This window comes from Halichoerus grypus, chromosome 11, assembly GCF_964656455.1.
Source record: "Halichoerus grypus chromosome 11, mHalGry1.hap1.1, whole genome shotgun sequence".
Taxonomy (NCBI): Eukaryota; Metazoa; Chordata; class Mammalia; order Carnivora; family Phocidae; genus Halichoerus; species Halichoerus grypus.
The window spans coordinates 50157549-50173711 of NC_135722.1; the positions used below are offsets into that span (position 1 = coordinate 50157549).

Here is a 16163-nt window from a genome sequence, read left to right on the forward strand (position 1 = left end):
TGTTACACTTTCTCTCTTAGATCAACTCAATAGTAGCTCCCATCCAAGACTATATATTAATGGAGGTATATATATATATATTTTTTTTTTTGCTTCAAGAGCATTTTCTCTGTAATCCTTAAAAAGTATTTTCTTTGTTACAAAGGTCAACAAATGTGAGATTACATGTTCCATATAATTCCCTAGAATTAACTAATAGGCAGTTTAGAATGAAAAAAAACTGTAAGATTCTATCATCCATTCAATCCACAACTCCACAAACATTGACTGACCATCCTCTTTGCATGAAATCTGTTCAGTTATCAGGCATCCAACAGACCTGAGTTCCTACCTTACCTCTACTGTACAACCCTTACATGATCGTGAAGAGACAACTTGACCTCCTTGAAAAATATTTTCTTCATCAGTAAAATTAAGATAATAAGTGTACTTGTCACTATTCAAAAGATTCAAGGACTCAAAATCACCATCCAATAATGAATGAAAGTCAGTAAGTGGAGCAAATTAAATTCTCAATAAATGTTGACTATTACTATGAACAAGATGTGAGCCTGAAGAGATTAAAGGGATCAAATTTGGAGTTTATAAAATATTAAGCTTAAAGGCTTATTATGGAAATGGGTCCTAAGAAGATGTCAGAATTGGAAAAGGAGAAAATGAAGTCTATTGGAAGTTGATTTTAATGGATATTTATATTCATTTTATTAAATGAAGTTGATTTTAAGGGATATTTAGCCAGTGATGTCCGGGAGTAAATATGTGGAAGGATGAATCCAGGCTTCAGGAGTTAAGCCTAGGCTAAAAATATATATCATAGGATGTTTGTCCTACATCATTTCCTTGAATGCACAGATTCAACTCACAGCATTTCTGTTTTGACTCTGTTCAGAGCAGAGGAGTAATATCTGAGCCAAATACCCAACGGAAGTGTCAGAGGCTTTGCACAGGATTTACTGTGCCTTTACCACCCCTGGTTATTAAGGACCTCTCTTCAACCAAAATGGTCCCTAATTCAGTGTCTAGATACTTATTTCATTTCTTTGGTATTAACCATCTCTGTGGATTTACTGCATCTGCACATGTTCATTCTTATTCTCAGAACAGATTCATCCTGGCTGCAATCTTCCCAGGGTTCAATGCCTCTTGGGATATTGAGACAAGCCTTTGTATATAAGGAGGCACCTTTGGTGACAGACTAGTCATTGATTTCTAGGATCCTTCAGCTACTCTCAGAAGTACTCTCCAAAATGTCCACTCTCTGGTGAGTGCTCAAATATCCTCATCTATTTTGCTTTCATTCTCTTTTTTGGCAATCAACTGCAAACAACTTCATATAGAGCAGGAAGAAGCCTCCAAAGGCCACATCTCTAGGAAAATTTTTCCTTTCAGAGATGTATAAATGGACTATTTACCTTTTAGGGAATCAATCTTCAACAGAATTCAGATTCTTCTAAATTGTGATACTGACTTCATTATTATTGTCTCTTGTCAACACTACACAAGTGGTCACAAATTCCAGGCCAGGAGAACATGAGACATTATCTGTCAGTAATCTCTGCAGTGATTGCCCTTACAAATATATACATGATTTGAAATTAGTGGGAATTTTTTTAAAGGATATTTAAATAACCAACAAATTTCAGTTGGCAGGGAATAGAACTAAGGGTAGTTTGTGAAATCATACTTTTGTGGGAGTTCCGAGAGGTAGGAAGAAATTGAGTTTTGAGATTCCTTTGCCTTCATAGTGTCATTCTAGAAGTCATATATTCTACCCAACATCCTATCTAGGATGTGAAAGCAAGGAATAGTAGAGAACTCCACATTAATTGATTGGAGTTTATTAATATTTCACAGGGAAAATGAAATTAGATTAATATCTGAATGTAAAATATATTTTTAGTTTCTCTATAGGAAAAACATGGTCAAAACGAATTTTCTTCATCTATTAAATAGGTAGATATTAGTCTAAATTGACATCCACTTCTCACTATATGATAGTCACATAAATATTTTGTTCTGTGGAAAAGAGCTAAAAAGAGCCAAAATTTCAACAACTGCATTTTTTTCTATCAAATTTCCAGATATCCATATTTACTAACTCAAGAATCTCTGTTTCATTGTGTAGAGCCCTCTAAATGCATCATGTCTATTACTAACAAATCGAATGTTGAAATCACCAACTTCTTCTTGGTTGGGATGCCAGGGCTGGAATATGCACACATCTGGATCTCTATCCCCATCTGCAGCATATATCTTTTTGCTATTCTGGGAAACTGCACCATCCTTTTTGTCATCAAGACAGAGCCCTCTTTGCATGAGCCCATGTACTACTTCCTTTCCATGTTGGCCATGTCTGACATGGGCTTCTCTACCCACCATGGGGAGGATCTTCTTATTCGATGCCCCTGAAATTTCTGCCAATGCCTGCTTTGCCCAGGAATTCTTCATCCATGGATTCACAGCAGTGGAATCCTCAGTGCTCCTGATCATGTCATTTGACCGCTTCCTAGCTATCCACAGCCTTCTGAGATACAGCTCCATTCTGACTCCTGTCAGAGTTGCCAAAATAGGAATAGTATTACTCCTAAAGAGTGTCCTCCTAGTGCTGCCCTTCCCCTTCACTCTGAGAAGTTTGAAATATTGCAGTAAAAGTCAATTATCCCATTCCTACTGTCTCCACCAGGATGTCATGAAGTTGGCCTGCTCCGACAACTGAATTGATGTCATCTATGGCTTTTTTGGAGCACTCTGTCTTATGGTAGACTTTATGCTCATTGCCGTGTCTTATGTCCTGATCCTCAAGACTGTGCTGGGAATTGCATCCCAAAAGGAGCAGCTCAAGGCCCTCAATACCTGTGTTTCACACATCTGTGCAGTGATCGTCTTCTATCTGCCCATCATCAACCTTGCCACTGTCCATCGTTTTATCAGACATGTCTCACCTCTCTTCAATGCTCTCATGGCAAATGTTCTTTTACTTGTGCCTCCAATGATGAATCCCATCATGTACTGTGTGAAAATCAGGCAAATTAGAGTGAGAGTTCTAGCAAAATTATGTCAGAAGTAGATAGAATAGTCATATATTGGGACGCCTGGGTGGCTCAGTTGGTTAAGCGACTGCCTTCGGCTCAGGTCATGATCCTGGAGTCCTGGGATCGAGTCCCGCATCAGGCTCCCTGCTCGGCAGGGAGTCTGCTTCTCCCTCTGACCCTCCTCCCTCTCATGCTCTCTGTCTCTCATTCTCTCTCTCTCAAATAAATAAATAAAATCTTTAAAAAAAAAAAAAGAATAGTCATATATTGTAGAAAACCTATCTTGGGAATGTCTTAGATAAGAGTTTAAAGGTGAGTTGAGAAAACCTAGTATTTGCCACAAAAAATCATCAATACTTTTTTCTTGTTATTATCATCAGATTTATTTTATTCAAACTGAATACTGAATAAGGACATAAAACAAGAAATAGGAAGTATGCTTTCTGAGGTTTCCATCCCAATTAAAAAAAAATGAAAATAGATGTCTCGTGATGTCATCTCTGAAAAAAGCAATAAATTCCAATCAAGACAGTGATATGGTAGTTTATCTTTCTACCAGAAATGTATTTCTTAATCCCATATTCAATCTATCTATACTAAATTCTTTTGATTCTAGACCCAAATTACATCATAATTCATCTCCTCATTATCTCCTTTTTAATCCCCCTAGTGTGTCACCAGCATTTCTTTAGTAAATCATTTCAATAACCTCCATAGTTTCCAAATGTCTACTTTTGCTGCTTTCTAACTGATTTTCTTTTTAAAAGAAAGATGGAATGATATACTGTCTCTTTTAATTCTGTACTCTAACTTCTTTGGGATTAGAATTAAAACTATAAACACATACTAAAAATCTACACATGTCCATGGCCCTCTCTATCTCTCCAATATTATCAGATAAACTACAGCTACAGTGGCCTTCTAAAAATTTGTTGAATTTACAAATATTTCTGTTTCTTTCAGGTTTTCACATCTGATCCTTATTCTTAGATGCTTTTGTCCTCAATTTCATTTAACTTTATTATTCACCTTTTTAAAGTTTCAACATAATTTCATAATAGATTACCTGAGCTCTCAGTTCAAAGTATGACCCTCCTTTTTAAAAATCTTTTTATTACTTGTTTATTCTTTATTCTTCATGATACCTATTATTATTTGCAATTACAGATATAGCTTATGGGCTTTTTATTTCTACTTTCTAAATAGAGTGTGCTATTAATGGGAGGAAAGACCATATCTATTTTTTTTATATCTCTGTGCCTATTATCTATGATAATTCTGGCACAGAATAGATCTCCAATAAATAACTGTTAACAAATGAATGTGGAAATGAGGTCATGTTTTATAAAGGGAATTGTTTGTTGAACAGTTCAAAAATACTCCATTTAGATGGGATATAACTTTCTTAAGTTGTTTATTTCAAAAGTAGGCATAGCACAGATGCTCACGGATTTTGAAAGTAGGAAAAAATAATATGGGATTAGGGAGGAATTTTTTGTTTTGGGTTTGATGGATGACTAATAGTCCAAATTCTCCTCCTAATGTGACTTAAAAACCTTGTGGATCATAGAAAAAGTTTCTTACATTTTCTTATCCCCACTCATTGACCCAAGTCCTCTCCACCACCCACACCAGTTCTAATCTCCTGCACTTTTATCCTCAGGTAAGTAGACAATTTCCAGCAGTGATAAATGCTTAGGATTTAATAATCAGCCTTTAAAGGGATAGTATCTCACAATTAATGAAAAACTTTCAGATACAAGCATTGCATTTGAAATGTTAAAATATGCAAAATATACTTCTAGGCATTTTCAGGCACACATTCTATTTTGATTCTCACAATACCCAATTTTATAAATCATTCTTCCTATTTTTCCATTGAAGAGACTGAGGTTCTGAGAGATTATCTTACTGAATTCCACACACACAGGAAATCAAAAGCTGGGAATCACACCTTATCTTTTATACCCCAGGATACTACTATTTGGCTACATTTTAGCTTTCACATTTAGCATTGCATCTCTTTCCACAATTCTATCATCGGATCTGGGAGCTAAGTGCTTCTGTGTCTGAGGTGCATAATTTTCCATAACCTCACAGATGTAGCCATGGGCACTGAGGGCTATAGCACAACAAAGCCCGTGTTGACATACTTTATTAATTGTAAGAAATGGAAGCACATATTTTCCCAGTGTGAAGACAGGCAGCACAAAGAAGGCTTTGACAGTGTCCGTTAATAAGAAGAGGGATAATAAAATGGATTTGAAGGCTATTAAATTATCATGGTTTATTGTATAGGCATGTCACACTCAGCACAATTTATGTTTCAGGTTGTTTCTGACCTCCTTAATAAAATAAGACAAAAGCAAGATAAAGCTACAAAAATGCCAGCAGGGTTAGGGGGACTTTATGGTCACCCTGATAATTTCCACATGTTCCTGGAGGAATGAAAGCCTAACTCTGGGCCTCCTAAAACAATGGTTCCCAACTGGGAACAATTTGGCCACCAGAAGACATTTAGCAATATCTCGAACAACCATTTTTGGTTGTTGCAGCCTGGGAGGTGAGGTGTGTTATTAACATCTACTGGGTAAAGATTAGGGATGCTGCCAACCCATTCTACAGGACTCACTCTACAATGCACAGTACAGTTGCTTACCAAAAATAACTATTCAGCCCAAATATCATAGTGTCGAAGATTATAAACCCTGGTCTAAATGTAACTGTCAAACAAGAAATGGCTACCCCATGGTTACCCAGATTGCCTTGAGCTAGACTACACAGCACTTGGGCATGATCTGCTGTCAGGGAAGTCCCTCAGAAAGGCACTCAGTGGAAGACTGAGAAAACTTCTGGAAAAGCAAAAGAATCCACTTTTAAGATGCTGAAAACCCTCTTCCTTTACAAGAAGAAAGAGCAAAGACATATGGAATGTATATAAACCTTATCAAGGGACAATAGTTTAAAGATTTTTAAAAATTGTATGTTTTATTTTTTGTTGTTTTTGTTTTGTTTGTCTATTGGATGTTGGCCAATTATGATAAATTTGGGGAAAACATTGCAAGGGATGGTACACTGTATAAAATTAAAAGGACAAAAAAGGGCCATTATTTCCTAGATGTATTATGCCTGAGAATCAGGCAGAACGAATATGTCTTTGTGATACTACAGTTACATGAGCACATTACTGTAATTTTCAAAATAGATGACTATTTGCCTGTGTAGCCTAAACATCTTAGTGTTATTAGGGCCCTTTCTTTAGCATATTTTCCTCAAAGATGACCTTATAAATTAAAACCTCAAGCAAATTGGAAGCCTACTCCTTTCTAGACTTCAATTCTGATGTGTAGAAGTGAGTGCCCAGTTGCATCAAATCAAAGACAGCACTGATTGTAAACTGCATTCCAATTTCAGAGATCTTAAAATGTGAAGAATGTGCATCTTAGAATACATAAAATATATTATTATTTATATACAGAAGTTGTTCCTGGTCATTTTGTCTAAGGACATTTTCAGACTTATGCAGGTTCTGTAAATCTTAAATTCATCAGTGGCAAGAGACTCAGAAATAAATGCCTCCATTTCTTGTACATGTTTAGAAAATAATTTCTTTGCAGTGTTCTCTTTTTCTATCTTTTTCCCTCTCTCACAGGCACTCTGTTTCTATTCCTGCATGACCATTCATCAATCAGTTGTTGTTATTTTTTTCCCTGAGATTCTTCAATTTCAGTTGGAGATGTTCTACATTTCCCTTTTGCCATCATAAGCTGTTTGATAAGTTGTTGATCAAAGAAACAGTCCAAGATTCTCATTATAACTGCATATTAAAGTGCTCAGTGAAGACACATTTAATTATTCAAAAGCCATTTGTTAAATACCTACTTTGTTTCAGTCACTTTACTACATGCTAATGAAAAAATGATTAATGCGATGAGAAAATATTCTATAATACATTTCAATTCATTGAGTATAATCAACCAAGTGAATTTAATTGTAGTATAAGCACTGTCAGCTGGTTTTCTTTTTTGTAATGCAACTCACTTAAGTTTGGTTGCCAAGGCAACCACTTCAAAGAGACAATCCACTTCAAAGATAAATGTATTGACAACCACTGAACTAGATAAATGCCAAGCTATCCACTCCAGTCCAGCCCTCACTTCTACCCACCAGGCTCCTTTGTTTTAGAGATCTTGATTGATTTCCGTAAGTGACCATTTGGGCCACTTATTTTTTCTCTACCTGCAATGTACATTCTGGCTCTTATGTTTTATTTTATTTTTTTTTTTTTTCCTGCCACATGAGATTATTTTATTAAAAAAGTCAAAGGAGCAGACTGGCTCTTATGTTTTAAAATCACAAATAAAGAGTGAGCACATAAAACCCTGAGCCCCAACAAGAGCAGAACCCCAGTCCTGTGCCATGTGCTGGCAAATGAGCCAAGAACAAAAGTTGATAAATAGCTGTTGAATATCAATAAGACCTCCAAGCTCTTATCATACTCAATTTTCTCTATCTGAGTTTATATTATGAGCTCAGGCCTAGATCCATGTCCCCTGAGTCAACCCCTTAGAAGATTTTCCAGGAGGTGTGTGGTGTTATTCTCCAAAGAGCTCTTGCTTGTAGCCATCTCCAAGGACTCTCTTGGCTTCATAAGATATTGTCTACAAAGCACAAAGGGGAGTCTATACATTCTTCCCTGATTCTAATCTCTTCCTTTCCATTGACTTTGGGGTGGAGTGTTACATTGGTTTAAAAAAAGTCACAAAGGAGGTAAGATATAAATCTACTCTTTCAGAATATTTGACATCATTTGCATTCCATTCTCTATCTCTTTGGATCCTGAAAAGATGGGCTAGATGTTAAAACAAAAGTAAATCAGGGGGTGTCTGGGTAGCTCAGTCAGTTAAGTCTCTGACTCTTGGTTTTAGCTCAGGTCATGATCTCAGGGTTGTGAGATCGAGCTCCAAGTGGGGTTCCGCACTCAGTGTACAGTCTTCTTGGGATAACTCTCCCTTCTGGTCTGCTCCTCCGCCAGCTCTCTCTCTCTCCCTCCCTCCAATAAATACATACATACATATATACATAATACATACATACATGCATGCATACATAAAATCTTTTTAAAAAAGGCAAATCAGAAGATTTGCTCATGGAAATTGAGAATCTTTCAGAATTACCAAAGAGAGATAGAATGTACATGCTGATGGGAGTCTATCCAAGGAAATTTCAGAAATCCCCAGTCTGAATGAGATGTATGAGAAGTGTCTATATCTCAAATATTGCATGATTTTTTTCTTTATGTCCCAGTGGCAGATAGATACAGGACCTTGGACAAATTATTATACCTCGCTAAGATTTTTTTTTTAATCCATAAAACAGATAAAATTATAGCATAACAACATAAATGAGAAAATCTACCTAAATCATTTAGCAGGGTGTTATATTACTATATAAAACTTTAAAAATAATAAATATATGATAAAATAATTACACTTATGGATGCTTGTCATATACACTTAAATTAAATCTCAGTAATACCTAGTTCTAAAAAAAATATTCTTCAAGACAGTGGTGAGACCAATGGCAGAATACAAATGGTCAGTCTGTCAGTCTATCATCATAAGATAATTTTGGTCAAATCTAGGAGTCAGAAAAGCAAGTAAGTTCTACGGCTCAGATAAGAGTTTCAGAAGATGGGCAAACTCATAGAATGGTGGATATAATGTACTTATTTTCAGCCTTGGTCTTTCTCTTGTGTCCTGAACACTCATCCTTAATAAGATACAGATCCCAACGAAACCAGGTCCTTGGACAATACTGTGGGTGTTCACTCATTTGGAGGTTGAGAAGAAGAGCAAAATCCAGCAAAAAAAGCAGCCAGTATGAAACTGAAACACTAAGAGATTATACTTTCTTAAAAGCCAAGGTTCTCCCATGTTCTTAACATTCTTGGAAAACTCTTAAGAGTCAATTCTAACAGGTAATTAAAAATGAAGGAGATTGTGTGGATGATTGCATGGAGAGTTAATAATGACTGATCATTAAGAAAACGGGGGGCAAAAACCAATAAAGTTAATGACTTTGGAAAAGACAGACACTCCTTTGGACGAACAGCCAAGGAATTGTGTTTTCATATGTTAACAAGCACAAATATTTGTTAGTAATGAGCACCAAATGAGGAATCTAAAGGAAAACAAAAGGTCAAAATTCACATATACGTTGTTTCACAAAATAAATGAAGTTTAGTCTAAAAGGAGACAGCTAATGGAAGAAAGCGTTACTGTCTTCAACTCTGGGGAATTACATTCAATTAAATAAACAATTATGAAGCTGCAACTGTGTTTCACTAGTAAAAATGCGAGGCACTGGAAATGCAGTAGTGACTGTGTGCCCATGATTCCCTACCCTTATATTCTAGCCGTAGGAGAAGACAGATATCAATCAGGAACTAATGGGGGAAATAATAAAGAAGTTATTTTGTGTAAATGGAATTATATTCTGTACCTGCAGAGAAAAAAAAATGAATTACATATAACACTTTGTGATAAAATGAAAAATATGGGACAGATTCCAAACTGGTTGGGAAACAAAAACAGTAAGTGTAAATTAGGCCCATTGTTGGCAAATTAGAATAACACTCACTCTACTAATTATTTTAATAATTGCGTTTACTGAGAATCCATTAAGTATCAGCTATTCTGTTCAGGTGTTCCCTCCAATTGTTAAAATCAATTCTGGAAGAACTCGATATACATGTTGGTAGTTAAAATGGGTTGATGAACTATTTTAAGGTATTAAACTGGTATTTGGAGTACAAGTTTCTGAATTATGACCCAAACCACATGTGTACTGAGCAGAATATACAGGGAATGGCCAATAGTAATTAAGAAACTCATAGTTTATGACTGAAGGCCAAGGTGGACCTTTCTTCTCCCTAAACTCAAACCAAATTACACTAGCCAATAACTCTAAAACATGTCTGATTGTACCAGGCTCTGAATAAAAAGAAGAGGGAAGAGGTTCCCTTTTTAGAATATAAGGAAATAATTTTTCTGGCAGGTTAATTTTTCCTAGGTTGCATGGTCACATGGTTAGAAAGTATCAGAGATAAGGTTGGAATCAGCTTTATCTTTTATCTGAATCTGAATCAAAACACACTCTCTCTTGCAATACTGCACACCAAGCCACCTAGATCCTTCTTATCTAGTTTCAGAAAATGATATCTAGAACTAGAAGCATCCTAACATCTTGAAGTTATCCTTTGCCCACATACAGAATTGAAGTTTCTCAGCTTCCCATGGCCTCTGTCCTCAGCTAAGCATCTTGAGAAATCTTCAGGGAATTCTCAGCCTCAGCAGAGGTCCCGTGGGAGAAGCTGCTGGGCTCTTCAAAAAGACCCTGTATTTTAAGCAGATAATATTCTTGTAGCTGTGCTAGCACTCATCCTGAGTTCTAACTGGTCTCTCCAGCTTTTGGTATGCTCCTGTGTATATTGCAAGAAGAATCTGCAGATGGTCACCAACACAGATGCTGATAATCTTGAACACCTTTGTGTGAAACTATATGAGGAATAAGTCAGAGGAAGTCAGAGTGTCATTGAAATCACTGCTCAACACATCTCTCCTCTTTTCTGCCATAGACATTAGGATGACATCCCTGTAACCCCAATAAATTAAAGTTGAAGGGAGGATCAAGGATGTATGATATATTCTAGCCAACATTTCTCTGATCTGTTAATCTGGAGGTGAGTGCCTTGGAGAAGAAAATGTAGTCACTGCACTAAAAATTATGGTTTAATCCCTACTGCATCTCATCTCTTTTTTCCAACCACTCACTTATGCATTTATTCAGCAGACTTTATTAGGTTCCAAATCTGTACCAGGGTTGCAAGTCTCTAGTCAGTCATACAGCAATTCCATCTCTCCTGTGCTAGTTATGGCTTGCATTTGTTTCCCCTCCCATATCTGGCACACTTGCCTCTTACCCACCCCCAAAATATAATACGCAAGTAATATATTTGGAAGGCAAGATAATAGCAGGGTGAGAGATACAATGGATGCAACTCTTCACTAAGCAGCAGAATGATCTTCCCTGTCTGGAGATACAGGAGTGAAACACATTGCCTCTAAATGTTTCTTCTCTTTCACAAACTCTGAAATGGCTCAACATAAGATGCATGGAAACCAGCTTCACTGTGAGTCTGCTGGCTGAAAAGCTACACATATATTTAAACTCTTGTTTGCATCTCCCCTTAACTGATGGGAAAATTCCCCCTTCTTTCTTATCATTCCTTTTTAAAAATTCTGTTGCTATTTTCTGTCTTGGTATCGGAGCGAGATTGCATTGTCCCCTGTGCTGCCCACAGCCTACCCGGCAAATGCTGTGATGGTCCCTTTTCCTTCACAGCTCGTCTCCTTCCGGTCTCCACCTCTCTTCTTCATTCTCTTTCCCTTTTCTAACTCTGGCTGGAATCACAAAATAAGAGGGGTTTTATTATTATATTAATTATTGCATTATTATTTTATTATTCCTTGCTTTCATTAACACACGAATGGCAAAAGCTGGGTACAGGGTTTTCTTCTGTCTTTATCCTCACTCTTCAATGTCCCTTTACTTTACTGAGAAAAAGAAAAAGAAGCCTTCTGAAAGAGTACCCTGAACTCCCCATCTGTCCTCCTTAAAATATCCTGGTATCTTCACTCATCCTCTAAGATTTTCTCTTAGAGGAAAACTACAAACAACACTTTTTACTTATTCCTCCCCACCCACTGATAATTTCAGCCCTTATAATCTTTCTCCAATCTATCAAAATATTCTCTAAACAACTGGCGATGACCTCACCATCATGAGTGCAATGCCTTTTTAGAAACCCTTTTTCTCTTTTTGTAGTCACAGTGGTGACGTGACTTTAGTGATATAATACACTGCTATTTTTGTTATGTTTCCCTGATTCTCCATTCTCTGTCTCTTTTAGCTCTTTTAAGCTTTTTATGCATGTGATAAACAATATACTAGTCACACTGTATTAATATACATAGAACCCATTATAGTGTAATTGAATAATTAATTTTTCAATTATAATTAATAATTGCAATTAATGTAATTGAATAAAAGTTCTGAAGGCAGAAGTTAAATAGAGCCCAGTTCAAGTATTACACAGACAGACCTATACCTGTGTGTCATATTGATCCAAACCCCAAAGGCATAGCTTACTCTGAGAGCCTTAAGGTTTAGTTTCCTCATTATAAGCTAAAGATTAGAGGCTTTTCCTGACCATTTTAGGTTTCTCTTTGTTATTTCTGTTTCAGATCTGATGCATACTTCCTCTGCATCCTCATCTCTACATCTAACCCCAGCTTAACTGCCCTGATGTTGGAAACTCACATCTCTTCTGATAATCTCTCAGAACTAAGCCCCAATGTGCCCTTTCCTAGAATTACTTGTTTTCTGAAAATCCTGTTTCTTCTCAGAAATTTCTCAGTTCCAGACTTCAGATTTGCACAACATAACTTGCATCCTTAGTCAACAAAGGTTTTTACGTAGATTCAGGAAAGGCATCACTCTGGTCACAAGTTACAAGTTCAAAGAGTTCAATAAACATTTACTCAATGCTTCCTCTGCATTTCCCTGCAGGCTAGGCATTGTGGAATAAAGCACAATCCCCAGCCAAACTAAAAATACATTTGAAGGCATATTATATGCACTTGATCGTAGTACACAATTATGCAAAATGGTGTACAGTACTAATTCCCTACATATATGATACAGATTCTGAATTCTTTAGTGATTAAATTGGATTTTTCTCAGGGAGGAGCATATGAAAAAGGTGCCATCTGAGATGACCTCATTAAACTGCTGAGAGTCCCAACATTGGCAGACATACCACCATAAGGCTAAATCATATGGCATCCACAGACTACAGAAATCCCCTGTAAAAGTCCCCATCTTAGGCCCCCCAAAAAGGCTAATAGATCAAGTCCGCTAATTCTTTCTCATTTTATCTGCAGGCCCTTTCTCTCTCACTGGTCCCAGGACACTTTGGTGAGTGAGAATTCAGTTCTGTCACTTTCCAGGAATCCCATTCTCTATTGTAGGTTGGTGAATCCAAGATTGTAAAGCCATGACAATCTCTTATAATAGCAGCCTCCAAAAAGCCACTTTCTTTCTAACAGGCTTCCAAGGGCTGTAAGATCTCCATGGCTGGATCTCTATTCCTTTCTGCTTCATCTACTTGACAGTTATTGTAGGAAACCTTACGATCCTCCACGTCATCTGTACTGATGTCACCCTCCACGAACCCATGTACTATTTCTTGGCCATGCTGGCCCTGACAGACTTGGCCCTTTGTCTATTCACACTGCCCACTGTGTTGGGCATCTTCTGGTTTGATTCCAGAGAGATTGGCATCCCCGCCTGCTTAACTCAGCTCTTCTTCATCCATACCTTGTCTCTGGTAGAGTCTTCAGTTCTATTGTCCATGTCCATTGACCGCTATGTGGCCATCTGCAACCCACTGCGTTACTCCACAGTCTTGACACCCACATGTATTGTCAAGATGGGGCTGAGCTCAATGCTTAGAAGTGCCCTGCTCATCCTGCCCCTGCCATTCCTCCTTAAATACTTCCAGTACTGCCACTCCCATGTGCTGGCCCATGCCTATTGTCTGCACCTAGAGATCATGAAGTTGGCCTGCTCTAGCATCATTGTCAATCACATATATGGGCTATTTGTTGTGGCCTGCACTGTTGGTGTGGATTCACTGCTCATCTTCCTCTCCTATGCCCTCATCCTCCGCACTGTGCTAAGCATTGCCTCCAGCCAGGAGCGACTTCAAGCCCTCAACACCTGTGTCTCCCACATCTGTGCTCTGCTACTCTTCTACATTCCCATGATTGGCTTGTCCTTTGTGCACCGCTTTGGTGAACATCTGCCCTGTACTGTACACCTCCTGTGTACTGTGTACATATATATATGTGCTGTACACATATATATATATGTCTTATGTGTATTTGCTGGTACCACCTCTCATGAACCCCATTGTCTATAGTATCAAGACCAAGCAAATCAGCATCCGCGTTGCTAAGAAGTTTGAGTTTGTAAAATCCCTTAGGGGTTTTCGATACGACTGGAAGGGAGGGAGTTTGCGGCATAAAGCCTGTTGATATTTTTAGTTTCCAGTGAATCAATAGCAGATTACCTCCTCAAGCAGCTTCTAGAAACTCTCTGGTGATTCCAGCTGGTGCCTCAACTGCTCTCCAGAAAGTCAACAGTAACCCCCATAGGTGGCTTCTTGGAAAATTTCATCAGTCTTCCAGCAAGTGGTTCTCCACCAACCAGTCTCAGCCTAATTGTGGACCAGATCTGGCCCAGAACAACCTAGTGAACTCTCTGTCATTCAATAAGCTTCACTCACATTCTCTCCATCAACATCCAAACACTAGCTTTGGGGAGGATTCTTACCCTGAACACTTGTTTCTTCCTTAGAAACTCTCCCTCAGCCCTAGAGTATCTTTTATGGTTCTTTCTTTCCCACTCTTAGTTGATTCCCTGTTACTGTAATCTTTTGTTAATAAATCCTTCTATGAAACTTTTCTGTTAAAAGTACTGTGTGGTTTCTGGGTGCCTGGGTGGCTCAGTTGGTTAAGCGACTGCCTTCAGCTCAGGTCATGATCCTGGAGTCCCAGGATCGAGTCCTGCATCTGGCTCCCTGCTCAGCAGGGAGTCTGCTTCTCCCTCTGACCCTCCCCCCTCTTATGCTTGCTCTCATTCTCTCTCTCAAATAAATAAATAAAATCTTTAAAAAAAAAGAACTGTGTGGTTTCTTTCTTCTGATTGGACCCTAACTAACACCCCACTCAAAGTAAGTTTTTTGTTTTATCAGACCTACCCCACATTTTGATCTAGTACCTTAAAGGAACCAGTTAGCATCTAGGAACTGTGACTTGCCAAATGAATCCTATTTCTGTGTGAACTCATACTCTCTGGGTCTCAGACTAATCTCTCCTATGCTTCAGCCAGTCGAAGTTGAAGATTTTCTTCCAGAATCTTCCAGAGGCTTTGCACCACCCTTGGACTCATGTCCATTGAAGAGTTCTTACAAAACTAAGTTTCAGAAGGCAGCTTAAAACCAAAGTTGCTAAAAAAAAATAATAATAACATCCTGTGTTGATGCCTGGATGTACATTCAAAATTCTGTCAGAGGACATACAAGTGTTGGGGATGTGGGAGCATTCTCTAATACGTATACATTTTAACTTTCAAAATAAACAGAACACCCTGTATTTCCTCCCCACCTCCAGCTTTCTTAATGATTATCTGGGAGATAACAATTAAAAATAATAGTGACAACTGTGGCAATAGCACCTAACAATTATTGAGCATCTACTATATACTACAGTCTCAATGCACTTACATGCAATATCCAATTTGACTCTCCTTTGGAAATTAAGATGGCAGAGTCAAAATTTTAAAATATTTTTGTCAGTTATAAAAACTTACTGCAAGAATGTGTTCTCCAAGTAGCAGCTAGGTGACTGCTATGTCCTGATTATTTAATTATTGACACATCAAAATTATGAATTTTCTTTTATATAGAACTATAACCTAGGATCCAGATCAAGAATTGGCATGTTTATTTCTGAAGAATGGCTTCCCAGACACTTAAGTAGGGTAGAAAAGACCTCATAGGAGTTAAAAAGGTATGTCTTATTAAAAACTTCAGGAATGTTAATTGAAAAGCATGCTTATAAGACACATTTTAAATGGTCATGATGTTTACCTAATTACTACAACACTGAATATCAATCATTTTGTTAAAATTTTAACTTCTCAAACTATTTTTATTCAGTGCTATCTTACCATTTAAGATAGCCAATTTCCTCTTAATTCTCATATAATCCTTTTAGATGGAGGTTCAATGAGGTAAGTTACTGTAGCCAATATCACATCTAATAAATGGAAAACCCAAAAACCACATTCAGGTCTGTCAGATCTCAAAACCTAAACTTTCGGCATTGTGCTGTTGAGAGTTTCTGGACTCTACTTTTCCCACATATGCTAAAATTTCAGATCAATGGGCACCTATTTTCCCTCAGTAGAGACAAAGGAAAAAAAGGATATGAAATAGCATGG

The 16163-nt window shown here is 37.5% G+C and overlaps 2 protein-coding genes across 2 annotated transcripts; both read left to right on the top strand.

Annotated features, from left to right (window-relative positions):
• The first annotated feature begins 2142 nt into the window (after positions 1-2142).
• OR51A4 (olfactory receptor family 51 subfamily A member 4) lies at positions 2143-3067 on the top strand. The gene is given in 2 exon segments (XM_036114428.2): positions 2143-2363; positions 2365-3067. Coding segments are annotated over 2 exon segments (924 nt in total).
• Positions 3068-11189: 8122 nt separating this feature from the next.
• Positions 11190-14194, top strand: OR51G1 (olfactory receptor family 51 subfamily G member 1). Its single transcript, XM_078057496.1, has 3 exons — positions 11190-11226; positions 13271-13984; positions 14028-14194. Exons 1-3 carry the CDS (start codon positions 11190-11192, stop codon positions 14192-14194), a joined length of 918 nt encoding a protein of 305 aa, XP_077913622.1.
• Positions 14195-16163: the final 1969 nt, after the last annotated feature.

What these genes read in the sequence shown, in the direction of transcription:
- OR51G1 (XM_078057496.1), top strand. Translation starts at nt 11,190, where the DNA reads ATGGCTCAACATAAGATGCATGGAAACCAGCTTCACT. An exon ending in GCATGGAAACCAGCTTCACT is followed by an intron (nt 11,227 to 13,270) that starts GTGAGTCTGCTG and finishes TCTACTTGACAG; the next exon opens with TTATTGTAGGAAACCTTACG. An exon ending in CTGTACTGTACACCTCCTGT is followed by an intron (nt 13,985 to 14,027) that starts GTACTGTGTACA and finishes CATATATATATA; the next exon opens with TGTCTTATGTGTATTTGCTG.